We start from the raw sequence: 19,353 nt of genomic DNA on the forward strand, positions 1-19,353 counted from the left end.
TTGTTTTTGGCTTTCGCAAGGTTTACTGCAGCACGAGCTTGAGCAAACCGACGAGTGGTCGTGGGAGTGGAAACTGTATGTGGAGTCCAGGGTTTGAAATTTCGGCGAAATTTTGTCGAAATTCGGCGAAAAATTTCGTTTTCGCTACTTACCGGGAAAAAAAATTTCGGTATTTTTCGGAAAATTTCGTTTGAAAATTCAAAATTTAAAAAAATTCGGCCAAAAGGCACCGAAATTTACCAAAATTTCGTTCCGAAATTTCGTTTCCGCTAAATACCGGGATTTGCAACGAAAACGAAATAATTAACCCTGGTGGAGTCCGGCAAGAAGTGATGGGGGACGAGCGAGGGAACTGGGCGAATGGGTGGGAAATCAATTGAGGCAGATGCGGCAGGCCGGGGGCGGAGCCGCTTCCCATAATTCGCGACCCAGGCGGTCGGCACGCCACCGTGCGGTCCCACTGGCAGTTAACTACTCCGTATAGCGCCTTAGCCTAATCTAATCTTGGCTTTTATAAGCAGGTGAAGGCCCCGTCAAGCGCGCAAGAGATGGCCGTCCAGTTCATCAGAGACTGGCAGTAGTGGCTGTAGGTGTCAGGGTCAGCTCGAGGCTTCGAGCCATGGAGTCACTCCTCCGTTTCCTCTTAACAAGGCCAATTTTTGGACGGGGATCAGACACGAACACGAGAAGTATAGGGTTGTACAAGTCCCACCGAGCTCGCGGATGTGTGCGCCCTAAAGGTCCATGCTGCGAGGTGACCGATCGCGGTCTCTGCTTGACACACATGCTCTACACGATGAACACAGCACACTGTAATTTTTTTTCAGAAAGTAGAAAAAAAACAGATCACACTGTGGGGGTGATGTCAGTGTGAACCGGTCTACATCTCGCCGCTCGGAGTCGTAGACACCACCTGCCCACCTAATCGCAAATGCATCCAACAGGAAGGAAGCACCGCAACCGACTGCGACGCTTGCACCCACTCCAACTGGGAGCATGGCACAGCACGAGCAATGAAAGATCACCAAAGGAGTATGCATCACCAAAGGAGTTTGCACCACACACACACAGTCACACAGAGGCAGCGTACACAATGAAAATGATACAATGGGCATGTCTGGCCGGACTGATTGCCAGAGCGCCCAAGATGCAGGGTGCCTGCCAGGATGGCAGTACCACAGCGGTGAGCAGGTGCTCTCTCTCTTTTCCTGGAGGAGCCTCTTCCTCTTGGCTATCGAGCAGTGTGGCCTGGTGTGGGACAGTGGGAGGTGGTCGATCGGATGGCGGCAGGCGAGGACAAAGGAGAAGGGTGCGGTACAGATAAAGCTGTCGGAACTTTTTTTTTTTTTTTGCCGGTGTAGGACTGCTAATGAGTTGGGTTGAAATGAGTTTTATGGGGTGTGTTTTGAAATGGAGTGTATTTAGATGAGTTAAAATGTGTTGTATTAGTTAATGGGGTGGGTCATGGCAGGTTCTATATAAATGCGGGTTGAGGTGGGTTGGGATGGGTTGAAATGAAATGCGGGTTGAGATGGGTTGGGGTGGGCTGAAATGGATACTTTTTATAAAATAGTATAACTATATATAAATGTGGGTCCCACGTGAGAGCTGGACTCTAAAATTAAAACCACGTGTTTATATCAGAAAATTTTATCGAAATTGACTGAATTTTGTTGGAGATGACTCAGTACGACTGGCAGCTATTTTGTGCAAAGCAGTGTGGCTAGAACTACCTGTGGGCCCCACATAAAGAGTCGGACCCTGGAATTAAAACCTCGCGTTCACACTATAAAATTTTATCGAAATTGACTGAAATTTGTTGGAGATGACTCAGTACGACTGGCAGCTACTCTGTGCAAACCAGCGTGGCTAGAACTACACGTGGGCTCCACATCAAGAGCCGGACCCTAGAATTAAAATCTCGCGTTCACACTATAAAATTTTATCGAAATTGACTGAAATTTATAGAGATGAGTCAATATGACAGACAGATTCTCTATGCAAAGTAGCGTGGCTAGACATATATATGGTCTCCACATTAAGTGTAGAACCACTTAATTTCTATGCATAGTAGAGACTATGGGTTTTTATGGGTTACCCACTTATAATGGGGCGGGTTGGTTAGAGTTGAGAAATTAACTAATTGGGTTGGGTGGAGTTAGATATCTAAATATATTAATTTTAAGTGGGATTGGATATGGTGCGGGTTCCAAGGCTATGCCGGTGGGAATGGGAGTGCACGCCTACCCTGCGAGCAGGGCAAGCAAAGCACGGGGTCGAGCCGAGCCGAGCCGAGACACGCGAGGCCCATGAAAGGATGCGCCGTCGTACGTGCTTGGGTCCTCGTGCTCGTGTGCTTCGTGGGCACCTGCTTGCTTGGGAGCTTTCCTTGCGCCGTCTTGGAAAGCTACAAACAAAGTTCAGTTCGAGTTCGTCGCGACACCAGGAAGAACCGGGAATTAGTACATGCTGGGCTTGGTGCACAACTATGCCACTACCACCAAGGCCGCCGTGAAGAACTGAGGATGATGCGTGCACTTGCAGTTTCCAGTAATTTTTTTTCTGCAGGATTCCGCACCCTTGCGACTATCTTCAGCTTTCTTGAGAGGTAGTACCCCGGCAAAGCCACCAATGTCCTAACACTGATTTGCACCGTTCAGCTAGAATTCACAGCATGCTTGTTCAGGGAAAAAGATCGTGATAGTGCCTGGAACGTTGTACACCTCGAAAACGCCCCGGTCAGTAAGCAGTAGTAACTTAGGATCGACTCAACGCGCTTAAGTCAGAGACGATTAGTCAGTAACCGGAATGGCAAGGCACCGGGCTCGTGAAAGAATGGCAGTGGTTAAATCCCGCGCACTGTTTTCTGAAGGTCTTGATGTCCTTATGATGTAATCAAGTGTAGACTCAAACCTTTGGGAGATCAACAGTTGCTGCTACCGTGTCATGCCCAGAGTTTTATTTCCTGACCGGTAACCGGTAACCGCCGGGCTCCGGTTTCGGTTTACCAGACCGGTTTGACTGGTTACCGGTCGGAACCGGTTGAATTCAAATCCAAATTCAAATAAATTCAAAAACTCCCGTGCAACCGGTTTATCGGCCGGTTTTACCGGTTTACCGGTCGATTTGACCGGTTTGAATTCAAATCCAAATTCAAAAGCTCCCGTGCAACCGGTTTACCGGCCGGTTTGACTGGTGGGCCTTAATGGGCCGGCCCATTTTTTTCTTTTTCTTTTTTGATTTAACTTTAAATCCCCGCAAACTATACTAAATGAACGAATTTGTGAGAAAATTTGATACCATTAGATTCATCGCAACTTGAAGTATTTTTAGGAATTTTTTAAGAATTTTTCATTTTTTAAATTTAAATTTAAATTTTGAATTTTGACCGATTGGGTACCGGCCGAAACCGGAACCGGCCCGGACTGGTCAAACCGGACCGGTTCCCAGTGGTAAGGTTAACCCTGGTCATGCCACCGTTCCTTCCTCCAGTATTAAGAATCAGGACAGCTTTCTGTAGCTCCCAAGTTTCTGCCAGAATGCAGAGCAACTCCAGTGAACTTTGACTGATTTGAGCCTGTTTCCTCAGCATGATCTTTGGGTACTCACGGACGGTATATTGTTCGTCTGCTATGGCAAACTTCGCATTTTTACAGCAAACACAAGTGACAAGGGTATCGGCTCCAACAGCATTCCAACTGCCAGAATTCCAGTACAAACCGGCCTCTAAAATCCTGCGTCTCGCTAGCCTGACGCTGCCAATGCTACTACTACCTCCTACACCAATCGACAATCATTGGGGGCAAGATCACAAGAGCCTGTTGATTAAAGAAAACGCACCGTCAGTGCCAGTGGCCACCACACCACGCGGCTCTCCCTCATTTTTATTCGAGTTAAAGTATGGTACTAGTAAGACTGATTGGCCTCGGAACACGAGCTGAGCCGTGGCAGGAAACAGTTCTGCAAAGCCGCCCTTGTTAATCCTACACTTGTACTGCTCCTGCTAAAGCGGAATGCTGGCAAGCAACAGCGGCGCAGAGGTCAAGAGAAACGGATTTGCTCGCCGGGGCCACGGCCCACGCCCGCCACCCCGTGCCTATCGTGCTGCGGCCGGCCGCGGGCAGCGGAGCCACCCCAGCTTTGCGGTTTCCCTCGGCATCCGCGGCGGCGGTCACGCATGAGTCGTCGTGCGCGCCGATAGTTTTTACTGCGCCGCGCCGCGCCGCACCGCTCCACTAGTTACTGTTGGCGGCGAGCTGAGCTCGGGGCGTAGCCTTTCTCTACAAAAGAGAGGCCGGGGGGGGGGGGGGGGGGGGGGGCAAAGGCTGGTGGACGAGGCGTGGCGGGGCGCGGCACGGCACGGGGCGTGGTCCAGGCCTGAGGCTTGGCCGGGTCGGGTCGGGTCAGGTGTGCCGAGAGCAATGGCTGTGCTGCCTTCGCCTCATTTGCCTTGGTCATGGTGGTTGGTTGAACGCAGCACAGAATGTGGCGTGAATGGGCGCGGCGGCATCGGGAAGGAGGCGAGAGAATGGTTGTCCTGTGAGGCTGGGACAGAGGCGGGGAAGGCGTTCGCGCCGCGGTCGCGCTTGTTGCTAGTGGGCGAGGCCGCACGGGCCAGTGCTAAACTCGTAGGCCGCCGACAATGGCCTGTTTGCATGGGCCCAATGTCCCGGCCCATCCATGGCGTGAACGCCTTCCGGTGGATCATAGACAACTAGAATCACGCGCGGCGTTGCCGCGCTAAATAGCCCTTCTGCGAGACTTCGAAATGTTGACTGTTGAGTATGAAGACCTGTATGAACCAGGTTGGAGAGCGTTGATGAGATGTATTGAAAAGATGTAAAAAAATATTACCTTGCAAATCGATTTCAAACTGATTTCTAGCTGCACTTTGAAGGTTTGATTCGTGGATATAGGTTGAATATAAGATGCATGAGAAATTCTTTTTCTTTACACTAACCATCTTATCAGTTGGGTTGGTGATTGTCACTCCTTCCGGTGGTGTTGGTCGTTGCTGCAAGTAGTTTGGGCGCAGAAATAAGCTTGGACAAATCTTTTATAGTGAATTCATCTTCTTTTAGGCCGTGTAGATGATTCGGCAGCCGGAAGACTATTTTATTGAAGTGAAGATATAAATGAATCCCCGTTAGTGTATGGAAAAGCATCTTATTTTTAGAGATTTTTAATTCAAATTTAGCTCAGGTTTTGAGCTGAACCCAACTAAAAGAGGTTGCCCATGATCTATCTTATTTTTAGCACAAGTTTGTCGAATTCCAAAATAATTTTAAGTACTCAAATCCAATAGAGAAATAGAGGTGGAATATTGCACCTTTGCGTATTGCATCTTTGTGCATTTTCAGTTCAACAGACTCTTTTTCTAGCTTTTCTCTGACAAGCATCTTATCAGTTATTGCCAACCGTACTTCGGATGCCACGAGGCTGGATGCCATCAGCAGATAGGAGAAGAGTCTAGAACCAGAATGTATTTTACCATGAGATTTTAATCTGACGGTGAATGATTTTTTGTTGACGTGGCTGAATCCCTACTCGCTACTGCGACGAGGTTTCAGTCAACAAAGATGGCCCTCAAACTAAGCCAAACTCTGCTTCCTATTAGTTGATATGGGCCTGGGCTTCAGATGACTCTTTATACAAAGAGATACAGAGCTCTTGCGCGATCTACTATGGCAAAGATATCAATGGTACTGCCCTGTCTGATGTCCAGTCCAGGATATCAACTTTAACAATCAATCACAAGTTCTTCGTGAAGCAATCAGGTACAGCTAGCCATGGAATAGGATCACCAGATCATTTGATGAATATACGATGCTAAACCGCTGGACATCCATTGAACACGAGAGCTGCTTTTCCATTTCCAAATATGGCAGCAGCAGCAAACTGGCTATCACCAAAACTTCAAGCTGCAGGGCAACTAAGGAAAGCAGAAATATGATCTCATTACTAGCATAAAGAAAATTATATCGATTTGTACTTAATACCATAGTTGTTATATGTATAGCATTCAAACAAAGCATGAGCCTTATGAAAACAAATCAGGTAAATTTATTAGCCAAACTCTGAAGAAGATATCCTGCTATAGAATCACCATAATGTCATAAGAGCACTGTTGCCATCAAAACTAGACATGTAGGTTTCATCTAAAAAGATTTGAAGACATCAACACCCATGATTTAGAGTATAACAACACAGATCGAAACAAATAGAGTGAGTACATTCTTACCAGTTCATTGCTCTTGCCTGCTTTGATTAAGCAGGCGCAAAAATACCAATGGAAGGTCTGATCTATACATATTCAAGGTCTCCAGAAGATGCATCATCCAATCCATTCCTGTCGAGGCCAGAGCTTGCTTCTTCTTCCAATTCACTATCAAGGTGTATACTTTCTGCCTCTTGCAGTTCATCTGTGCCAGGGTCTCCTTTTGTCGCCTCTTCGGCTTTACTATCAGGGTAAACCCTCATCCTGATGCGCTTGCCTTTAATGTATCGATATTCCCATTTTGGTGGCGGGTATTTCTTCTTTAACTTTTCATATTTGTCCATCATCTCTAACTTCTGAAATGCATCACCTAGCATCCGGACAATTGAACCATCAGGTCTAACACCTAGTTCCTCCATATCAGCAAAAACCTGGAGAATTTACAAGGAATATATCACACAGTGAGAAGAGAACAGCTAAATGATTCTCCCCTACTCATGTTTCTGTTTAGTAAAGATTTTGTACCATGGGAAAAATGTTATGAGGCCAAACCTCAACTTTAATTAAAACCAAATGCACAGGGGTTAGCCTTATGCTATCATGTTAAACTAATCCAAAAGTCTTGAAGTTGGAATCTGACACAATCATTTATATTTCTGTGCTAACAGATCAAAGTCACCACTCACCACTCACCAAAATCATCTGCCTCAGAACTACATCTGCATGACATTGCTTCATAATTTATTCACTTTCCTCTCCCATGAAGAAATTCCACATGTAAAAGATATTGCTATGGCCCAAATTCCCCTGAGAAACCCAATACAGTACATCAACCCCCCCTATTTGGAGGGCTAGGCTTGTAGCGGCTTTAATTTTTTTAAGGTATCAAGTGGCTTTATGTAAGACAGGGTCCAAGGTACCGAGTGAGATTGGCATAGGAAAATGATCCCATAAAAATTTCACAATGAAAAATACATCTTGCAGTATTGACTTGGAATACTGACCCTCCTCAGAAAAGAAAAGCTTGTATATGCATCAGCGTGGCGTGGTATAAATGCATAGGAGCCATGAATGTGATTTGTAACATAATGGATGACCATGTATATTACGCATTGCTGAAGCAGGAGAAATTATCAACCCAGACCTCTACAATGCTATGTGGGCAAGGAAAGTAACATAAAAAAAACATTGGCATAATGATAACGATAATGGTATCCTTGATATATCACTACTAGCAGACAGTTTTCACTTCCCTGAAGATTACTGGCCCTCGGCCTCAATGCAACTGGGACCAATTAGGTTCAAATGCATATTTATAAGATGGCATGCTAAATAATTAAAAAACATCATTTCCTACCTCAAACATCTTATCGTATGCTCCCACACTGTAATACAAAGAAATCATTCTCATGAAAAATGTACGAGGCAAACCCTCCATATATCGTGAAAATATCATTCCAAATAATTCTTCTGCTTCCTCAATCCGTCCATCCTCGATCAAAGCATTCAACAAGGTGTAATAGCTTCCCATTGTCTTCCCTTGACCTTTGTTGAACATCCATTTAATAACCTAGATCAGGAATCATGCGGTCATTGTTTTGATTCATAATAAGGGTTTGCTATTATAAAGGAGAAACTAATCCTAGCTGTAGTCTTGAAACAGGAAAAGGGTTTATACTATTAAAAGGGAGCAGCTAATTCTATTCTCTAGAATAGGGAGCAGCTAACTCTTGACTTGTCCAAGGGCAAGATTACTAGCAACATTCTTCGAGGACGAGGAATTTGTGTATATTTACATTTTACAATAAAATTTCACTATAAATCCATGAAAATGGATAGCAATATGTAGGAAAAAGAATTTAGACCAGACAGTTCAAACCAAAACTAGGAACTTCCATCAACACCTGAATTATTCGTTTCCATTCCTTTTCATCCTCAAGTGTCTTCAGTGCCTTCTTTACTACTATCAAGGGAAACTCCAGTTCCCATGCAACAAATGAGTCAAGTGCGCCATAAACTTCCTCCTTTACATTAGACAGACCTTTAATCTGCACGAGATGATAAAATATTGATAGTTTCAGACACTTGATTCGACAGTGTACAAGTACAAAAATGTGTATTTGCAAAAGGCATCCTACACAAGCTATATTTCGCACCCTAGTTAGCATAAAGGCATCCTACACAGCTGAGATTTCTACAAGTACACAAAATAGAAATTTTACTGCAAAAACTGAACCAAAAGATATTTCCCTGATTGTGGGGTTGTGGGAATGGCCTTAAGTTAACTCAACAACTAAAACAGGACGATGCACAGGAGTATAAACAGAGAAACTAGAAGAACCTCACACATTCGACAAGCTTCTGTGACTTGGAAATAGTCCCAATTTTCTTACGAGTTTTCCACACACGGGGATATCTCGGTCTTGGACCCCTGGCACCGCAAACCTGTTGCATATGTAAATAAATAAGAATCAGGATAGACCGCACAGCCAGTACTAAAACAACCAACGCATGCCACAGAGTAGAATTAAGCTCACCACTACAGAATTGAACTTTGGAGGATGTCCAACAGTAGCTCCTTCCCCAGGATATCGAACAGCAGCCCCTTCCCGTACTAAGGCAAATGCAGGCGACCAATAGTTCCTCAAGCACAACATTCTACAAAGGAGCAGAAGATCAAATTAAGCGAGCAAGATGAAATGGTATTTAGTAGCTAGCTAAAATTCAAACAGAATAACAAGAAATCGAATTGTCCCTCATCCTCTCTCCCCTACCTTAGTCAAGAGTAGAAGAGCAGGAGAAAACGGAAAAGAATGGACAGCCGCCACCGCGACTGAGTGGAGTCTCGACTGCTGCCACCGTCGTTTCTTCTCGCCGGAGTCCTGGGATGGGAGCGACCGCACGGCTGCAGCTTGCAATCCCTATCTCCCAGATTTTTTTTCCTCTTCGGGAGAAAATCACCCACAGCTAATGGTATTAATCTCGGTCTTGGGCCCTGTTCTCAGTGGGCCGTAGTCTGTTCCAGTAAATGGGCCTTTTTGTAGTTGTCCACCCATCTTCTTCCTCTTGCCAAATGACTGCCGCCGGCTGCCATGGCCGCCGTCGACCGGACCTAGGCTAGGGGTTGCTACCTCCCAGTCCGACCTGCCGTGGCGCTTGTTTACTAGCCCCACCCTGTCAGCCGAAGAAAAGGGTAGGGGGCGGCGAAATAATTGGGATTTGGGAGGCGAGGCAGAGTCCGGCGGTTATTTTTTAACCCCGGAGAAGAGGATTGGGGATGCCGGTGGCAAGGCCGGAGCCTCAGGAGCCCCGGGTGATCGCCCATGTTGACATGGATTGCTTCTACGTCCAAGGTCCGTAACTTCCCTTGCCCCTCCCTCTCCCACCCCACCCTGCCACCCATGTCCAACCGTTCTTCGACTGAAAGAGTGGCTTGCTTTGCCGCAGTGGAGCAGCGGAGGAACCCGGCACTCAGGGGCCAGCCGACCGCCGTGGTGCAGTACAACGACTGGAAAGGCGGCGGTTTAATCGCCGTCGGCTACGAGGCTCGCGGGTTTGGCGTGAAGAGGTCATGATCGACAGTCTCGTTTCCTTGGAATTTGGCAATTTGCTGAGGCCCTGACATCGGGACTCCTGGTGCTTATTCAGGTCCATGCGTGGAGATGAGGCCAAGAGGGTCTGTCCTGGTATTAATCTGGTTCAGGTCCCTGTGGCGCGTGGCAAGGCCGACCTTAATCTCTACAGAAGTGCTGGCTCTGAGGTAGGTTCGCCAATGTAGGCTAGTTTACTACTAGTTAACAGCGCCGGACTTGCATGGCATACATAGAATTATAAGTCTATGTTTTGCATCTGGACTTTCAGGTTGTCGCAATCCTTGCAAGCAAAGGGAAGTGTGAGCGGGCATCCATTGACGAAGTTATTTTAGGTCATTATATGTTCAGGATGCCAGTGATAAGGAAAAGAATGTGAGGGCCTGGCTTTGTCGACCGGATGCTGATTACGAGGATAAGTTATTGGCATGTGGAGCTATAATTGTTGCACAGCTACGAGTCAGAGTTCTGGAGGAAACCCAATTCACATGCTCTGCTGGGATCGCTCACAATAAGGTTTATAATGAGTCATAATAGTGAGTAGATATTTTTCTTTCTGTCGATTAAAATGTTTAATAGTTCATGGTTATTAATTTGTCTAAGTTCGCCATGCTCAATATATCAGCTCAAATTCCTGTATTTCTGTTTTCTGTGTTATTTGATTCCTTGCTCTTCCTATCACAATCCTCCACTCATTGTTCTTATGCCGCACAGATGTTAGCTAAACTTGTCAGTGGAATGCACAAGCCTGCTCAACAAACAGTTGTTCCTTCTTCATCGGTTCAAGATTTTCTAGCATCACTACCTGTGAAGAAAATGTAATTATCTAACATGATGCCTCTGTCCTTGCTGGGTTCTTGGCTTTTTCCTGGGAAAAGTCTTTGACACTTCACATTGCTATTTAGATCACATAACATTATGCTTTACTTGAAACTATGCATGGTGTGACACTGAACGGTGAGAATAACCATTATTATTCAGGAAACAGCTTGGTGGTAAGCTTGGAAGTTCCTTGCAGGATGATCTTGGGGTCGAGACCATCGGTGATCTTCTAAGTTTTACAGAGGAAAAGTTTCAAGAGCAGTATGGTGTAAATACTGGGTAATTATATTATCAACGAGTTATAGTTATATGATATCACATTTTAAAGATTAAGTGTTCTTATTCCCTTTAACTTTTAGTGGATGACATAGCTTTTAACTTGATAGTAGGTACATTGTATCAAACATGGAGAAACCATGCTTCCTTGCATCCATCTTTTTATCATTGTGTCTAATACTGTCATCTTATAAGCCTTGACTTCATGCAGAACATGGCTATGGAAGATTGCTAGGGGCATTAGTGGAGAAGAAGTTGAGGATCGTCTTCTACCAAAGAGTCACGGGTGTGGAAAGACATTTCCTGGACCAAAAGCACTGAAGAACTGCACTTCTGTAAGAATGTTTACTCTTGTTATTTTCGTTGTTCTCAAATATTTTTGGCTGCTTCAGAAACAGGGTATCTGAGAGGTCCATTGAAGACCTTATGGATTTTGGTTACTTGCAATGAGCATAAGCATCTAAACATTTACATGTTTTGGTTTGTGAAAAAACAAATGTGATAATGGTGCAGGAAGAGCCAGGCTTAATTAGGGTGAAACAAATTGAAAATATGGTACCTTGTGACATTGTAGGTCTAGAATCTGGACCCCCACATGCCATTGAGATGATCAGCGGCTACTTAAGAAATCTTGGCAGTTCCATATTACAAACTTATGCATCATGTCGTCCATGTCAGCGACATTTGTAGAGCCTACGCCAGGCTCATTGTAAACAAGCACTGCACTTGATTACTTACTACATTTCATCAAATAATATTTTGGTGAGCAGCATGTTGTACACATGGAATTATGTTGGTGCTTTATAATGCTGCACTTTGATAGTTTGATGACCTTGGGATACTAGATGCATTCAACAGTACCTTACCTGACTTAAATAAGTTTTCAAGCTGCCTGAGTCAGATCCCATATGTATGGCTAAAAGATAAGATCCCATCTGTGTAGGAGACTGCGAGTTTAGGAAAGATAGTGTTAAGATTCAAATTCTGTTGATTCAATCAGTCTCATAATGTTGTAGGTCAAAGGCTGGCTGGATCAACTTTGTGAGGAATTAAGTGAACGAATTCAGTCTGACCTGAACCAGAACAAGAGAATTGCTCAAACACTCACTCTTCATGCCAGAGCATCTAAGGTATTTTGTGTAATATCTTTTCTTTTACGTTTTTTTCATTTGATTAATTTAGCATATCTAGAGTATTTTCTGATAAAATGATCAGCATGTATCTAGTTCAATTTCACATTATGCACCATAGTGTCCTCATTTTTCTACCTTTGCTGCAGAAAAATGAACATGATTCAATGAAGAAATTCCCTTCTAAATCATGTCCATTGCGCTATGGGACTGGGAAAATTCAAGAGGATGCAATGAAGCTATTTGAATCTGGCCTTCACGATTTTTTAGAATCTCAGAACATTGGATGGAGCATAACATCTCTTTCTGTCACTGCAAGCAAAATATTTGATATACCAAGAGTATGCTTACCATAACTTTCTTACTAATTGATGATTTGATACATTTGCCATTTTAAATGTCCAGTCACCTTAAAGAAACAAGGCAACACAGCAACATCATTGATTTTGATATCCTGATAAGATATATTGGCAATTTTAAAATCTCTTCCTTCAAACAAAACATATGATATTGCACTACCTTATACTGACAAATATGCCTTTTTTATATGGAAATTTTGCCAGCTTCTGGAATCGTGAAATATAAATGAACTTTGAGAAAAATGAAAAACTAAATTATTATTTAATCTGCGCTACCATGTATGCAGCCTTATTTTCAATTATTTCTAAATTTTGGTGTCTTATTCTCATATTAGCAAATGCTGCCAGGGTTGTGCAATTTGTCATTATTCATATTTAGATTGGACACATGTCCCACACAAAAATCACAAATGCATTTTGTTAACTTCTTATTCCCTACTTTAGTTTATTTCATTCTTTAGGGAACTAACTCGATCCTGAGATACGTTAAAGGTCCTAGTTCTTCTGCATCTTCGGCTATACCTGATTCTTCATCTGTACCAGAGGATCCATCTCTCGGTGATGTTCCTAAGTTCAAGTGTGTCTATTGTTTGCAAAAATAAATTTTGCTCTTACTTTACTGATATGCCAATGTGCTTCTGTAGATAACAATGTATATGTGACGCCAATTCATGAAGAACAATGTGAGCCATCTACCTCAGAGAAAGAAGACGGTAAAAGATATTCAGCGATTTCAGCCAAACAATGTTCAGCGAATGAAGAAAAAAGAATCCCAAAGAAGTTGCCTGAAGTTAAGATCAGTTTGTCCTAGTCTCCTCTGTGGACACTGGATACCATCAAACCGATTCCTTGTGGGGTAGTATTCTTCAGCAGTTGGTCAATGAAACACTTTGTTTGTGTTTAGTCTTTTGCTTGTTTGGTTGCTTAATATTAATATTCAAGTTCCTAGTTCCTAGATGACAAACATCCCAGAAGTTAGTGCTTGTATGAGTAATGATTAAAACATGGCCTTTTCACACCCCATGTTACCTCTGGCTTCGTAAGTCTCTGATTTTAACATGTCCTAATTCCGTTCACTTCATTAATTTTTGAATCTTTCACTCTTGTATTGGCAGTATAGAAGTTTCAAACTAATTCTTAGCTTCCCTGTCTGTAACTCACACAAGATTTTTTATTCTGATAGGGAACTTCCTCGATATTGAAGTTTTTTCACAAGGTCAATCTGCCCTCCATGAGAAAAGAAAATCCGACGGACTAATTTGCAGTCATCCAGGTTTGGTGGACTACTTTTATACGGATGCAATGATGTTAATGCCAATCAAACCACTGACGTGTCTCTCTGTTTGCTGAATACTCATGGTGATGTTAGGTCCAGGGAGTTCCTCGGAAGTAAACAGAGCAGATAGAAGCAGCACCAACGGTGGTGCTGAACCCTCTGGCAGTAACACATGGATGTTCAACGTTGAAGATATCGATCCAGCAGTAGTGAAGTAGCTACCGCCGGAGATCCAGAGGGAAATACAGGGTTGGATCCATCCATCGAAGCAGCCGAGCACAAAGAGACGGGGTTCTACCATTTCTTCATACTTCCCACCCGCAAAATCTTAGAAGTGTTGATATGCCAGTCCTTCGATTGTTTGTGTATTGTAAACAACGGCCTCACTCAGTGTGTATTGTAAACTGCGTAGAGGCTCAAGTTCAATCGCGATACGTGAACAGTTAGATGGTAGGTTGTCAAGAGAAGGGTGAATCCATTATTGTTCGCCTCTGTTTTTTTTTTCTTTTTTTTGAAAGACTCGCCTCTGTAAATATGATGGAAATCTGAATATCATTGCATGTGTAAACAACGATTCGTACATGTCCCATCTAATGCCTGTGCAGTTCATTTATACCATTCGTTCATGCTTACAAATTTTTCTATCACTCTGCCCAAGTGCAGATGCAATGATATTTTTTATAAGACATGGAGACTAAACCATTATTACAACATATGGTAACATCGAACCATGTTTTCTTTTCTCTGTACTTTTTTTCCTTTTCTTCGAGTAACACGTATTTCATGGAGTTTCCTGGACGAAAATGTGGCTGTCATCATGCTAGTGAGCCAGCAATAACAATGCCAAACCTGAGGAAGTGGTGTGAGAGCTAGCAAAGATACGGTCACTACTCAGGAAAAATGAATGTCGTGGGCGTATTCAGAGAAAGTTTGGAGGTCCAATGCGTCCCTTGCAATGCTCCTGTCTTCGTCAGTTACACTTAAAGCTTGCAATATATCATCCTGTAAAAAAGGTTATGTTTGAGTCACTGTAATCATATTGTGAGCTTCAACATGAAAATATGCATAATCCATGGTCAGTCATATGTCGAGATGTGATGTGTGCTTGACTGCTTGAGGAAAAGAAATATGCTTGTTGATAAATTAGGAACTCCAGAATCGCATGACATATTGTCAAAGGGTATCCGTAATGGAATAACAAATAGAAATGTCACATAAAATAAAGACACCATACTCGGCTATGAGAAGCCAATGTAATGGCAGACAGAATCTCCAGGAAATGGGCTATTTTGTTCATGCTTGGGATGAGCCGTTTGGTTAATTAGCTTTCTCATTCTCCGGGTTTCCTAGTAGTCTATTTCCTTGTACTATTAGTATCAGTTGTCACTCATATATTTCCATGAATTGAAATAATCTTAATGTATTCTCTCATTCTACTCCATAATATATAAGCTATACTGTTGGGCATGAAACAATATGAAAAAAAAATCGATGCTGTCAGATTCTTTAATTTCTAGTAAAATTTAAGAGACGGTTATTACTGTGATTTGTAACTTCCGGATGTAACCAATTACAAGAAGCTTCACAGGCTCTGTTTCAATCTTGCCAGTATAATCAAGAAACTCTACTACCTGCAAAAGGAAAATAATAAATCAAATAAACATACAAGAAAGAAAAGTGCAGAAACCTTGATATGCATAATCTGTTAGTCAATATTACTGGATCACCAATGTTCACAGATCTTGTGCCAGAAAAGAAACTTAGAACTATAGGGGAACGTTTAGACAACTGGCCTCCCAGATGAAAAACAACCACAAATACGAGGAAAAAGTACCAACCATCACTCTTTCAACGGTCTGCTGTGAAAAGTCCCACCCAGTACCTATGACCACCTTATAAAATCCATGCACTTTCAATTTGGCCCAACCCAAATAAATTCCTGATATTTGGTCAGCAATATAGTTGTAGGTACGTTCATCTGTTTGCAAATAATCAAAGTAAAAACATGGGTATCTAAAGAATAGCATAGTATATAAGAGTAGTTGGAAAGAGTTAAACCTGAAACTACCCTATGAAGATTGTTTAGAATTCTATCGCCTATTTGAGCAGTTGAAATTAAGGGATCAATGGGCAAAACACCTTGAACGCCTACAATAAGTGTCACCCATAAGATTTTAAATAATGATAAATAACACAAAATCAGTGGTCAATGAAGAGAGTTACGATCTTCAAATGGAGGAAGACCCCACAGCTCAGGATCAAAGTCCAAAAGTGAATAGAGGATGACATCGGCAATATTATAGTGCTTCCTTTGACTTTGAAGTGATGGTACTGCAACCGCCTTTGCCCAGAAGCCTTGGCACCCTTGACTCCAACACTAAGAAATACCACCAAGGAAGCAGAAAGTGTAGCTCAATAGCACAGAACAAGTGCATTCTTTTCAATGCATCAAAATTGGAAGCATACAATTTACCACTTCAGCACAGTTGATAGGGTTATCTGAGGGCACAAATACAAAAATCTTTATGATTATTTTGTGATCCTTATAATTTCCACTGGATCAAAAGAAGCGCATCATACAGACATCACTGATTTTGAAATGTCATGACACTTGGAAACAGTTAAGAAAGATAAGTTGTGTGGGGGTAGTGATTAGGAAAAAAACAACAGAGAGGAACTTTTCTTATGAGAATCATGGACATTCATTCATCAAGGATATAACAAGAGCAAATGAGAAGATTGTGATTCAAACTTGCTGAAGGACCTTTTTCCATAGAAAAGTGTACGTAACTTAAAAATGCTACATTTGTAAATGTAGGTACTGTAAAACATGCTATGAAGTTTTACATAGAAAATAGAATGCAGCTGAAAACGAAAGAAAATCATTATATAAATGATTTGCATATGAAAATTTCGAACCATTTTTACTAAGAAATTTCAACCTTCAATGCCTTAAATTTGTGATTTGTGAGGCTGAGCCCAATGGAAGCTATATGGGATCCGCTTTAAACATACTCGTCATGGCATACTGGAATCGACTTAAAATTATATGATTTGGTTACACAGCGAAGGCAACTTTTCTTTTTCTTTGTGAGGGCACAAGATAACAACTCGTGGAAAGATCTACAAGCTTGCCATCACCACGGGCAACAAGTGTGAGTACTATCAGTTTGTTTGGAAGAATCATGCTCCACCCAAGGTGAAATTCTTTGCTTGGCTGCTGCTCCAGGAACGCATCCAGTGCAAAACGAACCTGAAACGGAAAAATGTTCTCGACTCGGATACTTGCGACCTCTGCGGTCTGGCACCTGAAACCCCGGACCACATCATCTCCCAGTGTGAGTTCACACGACGTTTCTGGCTCCATCTAGGCTGGGACCCCGCCAGCATCCCGCCGGTGTCCAAACTGTGGGAAGTGCAGGGACAAGCAGGAGCTCCAGCTCGCTCTCTCTCTCGACAATGTTCCTCCTCTGCTGCTGGCACCTGTGGCTTCACCGACATGGAGTCGTGTTCAGACATCAAGCTATGAACCTCCACTACCTTCTTCTGGAATGTCACAATGCAACTCAGCTTTGGCGTTGGCGCCTACCTGTCCAACTTCGTGATGAAGTTGAACACTGGAGCAACCTCTTTCTCATGTAATAGGGTCTTTTAGTCCCTCTCTTTATCTCCTGCAGGCTTACACCCTACTTTGGCCCAATGTCTTGTAACTCCACACTTTCACCCACCGGCTAGCCGGCATCTATGAAAGTCAATTCAGGTGGGGACTGTTCGTCCCCCCCGGTGTTTCCCTCAAAAAAAAAAAACTCGTGGAGAAGAAGTTTTGCTTGTACATACACAGAATCTTCTATGACCAAGCATGATGATGGATTTACACCAAGTCGCTTTGCAGCTTCCAGAAATCTATACAAGATGCTAAATATAAGTATATAGTTGCACGGAAACAGCACAACAGCTGTGCACTTGAGATAGCAAGTTAAATAGCAATAACAACGGATGATTGGTGAGCCGTGCTAAAGAGTGTCAGGGGAAGGCTTTCCATTAGGGACTTGATCTCCACCAAGAATAACAGAAAAACACTCTCCCCAATCTGGAAGACAATAAAGGAGTTCTGTAGTAAATGGATTAAGCAAGTAATGCCATACATAAGAAAATGTACCGACTAAAGATAGATAAGAATGCTTATTAATTACTATTTCGAAATTCGTTTTTTCACATGTCTGAATCATGCTGCATCGGGACTAGCAATGCTTAGTTACTTACATGATCATGTTGTCTGAAATTGAATATGGACGCCCAGTCAATGAGTAAAGCAGTATACATAACATATTTCACCATAATAAATCCTTAAAATCACATCGGAAGACTTTGCATTCCCTTCAGTATAGGTATACTTATTTGCTCCAAGAGCGGTAGATCAAAAGACATATCTAGTTATGCCACTGATAAAGTACGACCGAAGCAAACAGTCATCCTCGTACCTTCTAGTTTCGGAACTTTGTGATCAATGTTTCTCCTGACGGAGTTCGAAGCAATTGCGAGTGGCACTCTGTTCTTGTAAAGATGCTTAACAAGCCTCTTCACTCCCGGAAGCGGTTTTGCCTTTTGCCACCTGGGGAGAAAGTAACAGCAACACAACATAAGTGCTGGCAACTGGACATCGACACATGATGAAGGAAAAAATTGCAATATTAGGACTGCAAACATTGACCACTCATGATGAAGCGATGTTTTACAGACATGTTAAAACCGAAGAGAAACCTTTTCAGGTAGAGCGGATGCATCGCCTTGGAGTACTCCTCGACGGTCAGCGGCAGCCCGTAATCTCTGATGATCCCGCTGGTGGATTCCAGGTACATCTGGCCCAGCCTCTTCTCTTCCTTCTCCGGGTCAGGGACCTTCCCGTACGCCGCCAAGAACTCGTCCAAGACATCCCTCGTCGCCCTCTCTGCGCCCGGGCAATCAACACTTCACGCCGAGAAAACAGGCACAGCGACGGTGCCAGCCAGTGGAACGGGGCGCGGGAGGGACGGCGAGGAGGCTGGATGGGTCCGCGCGCGTACCTGTGTCCAGGATGGTGCCGTCGAGGTCGAAGATCACGGCGGAGACCTGGTGCGCCGCCGCCATGGTCGCGGCGAGGGGGCGATGAGGAGGCGAGGGCGCGGGATGGGGCGGAAACGGGGAAGGCGGCGCGGGGATTTGAAGTGCGTGGGGAGGCGGAGGCCACTGACCGTGCCCGCCGAGGGGGGATGATGTGCCACTATGCCAATTGCCAGGGTCGTGTTTGGTTTGGCGTGAAAACGTTTTCATAAATTTTTTTGATGCTTTGATCGCTAATTAGATGTATTAAATAAAATCTAATTACAAAATTATCTCTACAACTATGGTACTATAGCAGTTACTCTAGCTAATGAGGTCTTTGACCGCACAATTAGGGAATAATTGAGCGTGGTCACTGTAGCCAATCATGATAGAAATTGACTCATTAGATTCGTCTCGAAAAATTACACCCATCCCTGAAAAAATTTTATAAATAGATTTTATTTAGTATTCCATACAGATATTCGTTTTTTTATGAAATTATGATATGACACCTAACCAAACATGGCCGAGAATCGGGTGTGTTTGGTTGGCTCGCGGGGTAGAACCGAACCGGGTGCTTTTGGCCGTGTTTAGTTCGTGA

At 43.4% G+C, this 19,353-nt stretch overlaps 1 protein-coding gene and 2 pseudogenes across 5 annotated transcripts; 1 reads left to right on the forward strand and 2 right to left on the reverse strand.

Annotated features, from left to right (window-relative positions):
* Positions 1-5,592: 5,592 nt before the first annotated feature.
* LOC120708100 (pentatricopeptide repeat-containing protein At4g21190-like) lies at positions 5,593-9,157 on the reverse strand. 4 transcript variants are annotated; one of them, XR_005689223.1, is made up of 7 exons: positions 8,992-9,157; positions 8,755-8,875; positions 8,564-8,662; positions 8,122-8,265; positions 7,575-7,787; positions 6,242-6,648; positions 5,593-5,932 (listed from the first exon to the last, which is right to left on the reverse strand). XR_005689223.1 is itself a non-coding variant. In XM_039993208.1 (6 exons), exons 2-6 carry the CDS (start codon positions 8,872-8,874, stop codon positions 6,304-6,306), a joined length of 921 nt encoding a protein of 306 aa, XP_039849142.1. In that variant the 5' UTR covers position 8,875; positions 8,992-9,157; the 3' UTR covers positions 5,959-6,303. The 4 variants fall into 4 exon arrangements, 2 of the variants coding, with proteins under 2 accessions (XP_039849142.1, XP_039849143.1); XM_039993208.1 differs by lacking the exon at positions 5,593-5,932 and having other exon boundaries at positions 5,959-6,648; XR_005689224.1 differs by lacking the exons at positions 5,593-5,932; positions 8,992-9,157 and adding an exon at positions 6,079-6,158 and having other exon boundaries at positions 8,755-8,874.
* A 114-nt stretch (positions 9,158-9,271) lies between these two features.
* LOC120708098 lies at positions 9,272-14,252 on the forward strand (annotated as a pseudogene).
* Positions 14,249-18,914, reverse strand: LOC120708099 (annotated as a pseudogene). The gene is made up of 10 exons (XR_005689222.1): positions 18,734-18,914; positions 18,432-18,618; positions 18,152-18,282; positions 17,693-17,760; positions 17,508-17,575; positions 15,894-16,047; positions 15,729-15,818; positions 15,509-15,648; positions 15,212-15,301; positions 14,249-14,672 (listed from the first exon to the last, which is right to left on the reverse strand). The product of XR_005689222.1 is annotated as a bifunctional riboflavin kinase/FMN phosphatase-like (transcript).
* Positions 18,915-19,353: the final 439 nt, after the last annotated feature.

This window comes from Panicum virgatum, chromosome 5K (assembly GCF_016808335.1).
Source record: "Panicum virgatum strain AP13 chromosome 5K, P.virgatum_v5, whole genome shotgun sequence".
NCBI classification, from domain to species: domain Eukaryota; kingdom Viridiplantae; phylum Streptophyta; class Magnoliopsida; order Poales; family Poaceae; genus Panicum; species Panicum virgatum.

Bases quoted from the DNA above. Each gene is read 5' to 3' on its own strand.
- LOC120708100 (XM_039993208.1), bottom strand. From the start codon at position 8,874: ATGTTGTGCTTGAGGAACTATTGGTCGCCTGCATTTGCCTTAGTACGG. The intron at 8,266-8,563 runs GTGAGGTTCTTC...CATCTCGTGCAG, and splicing joins CACAGAAGCTTGTCGAATGT to ATTAAAGGTCTGTCTAATGT. The intron at 7,788-8,121 runs GTGTTGATGGAA...TTCCTGATCTAG, and splicing joins AATGGAAACGAATAATTCAG to GTTATTAAATGGATGTTCAA.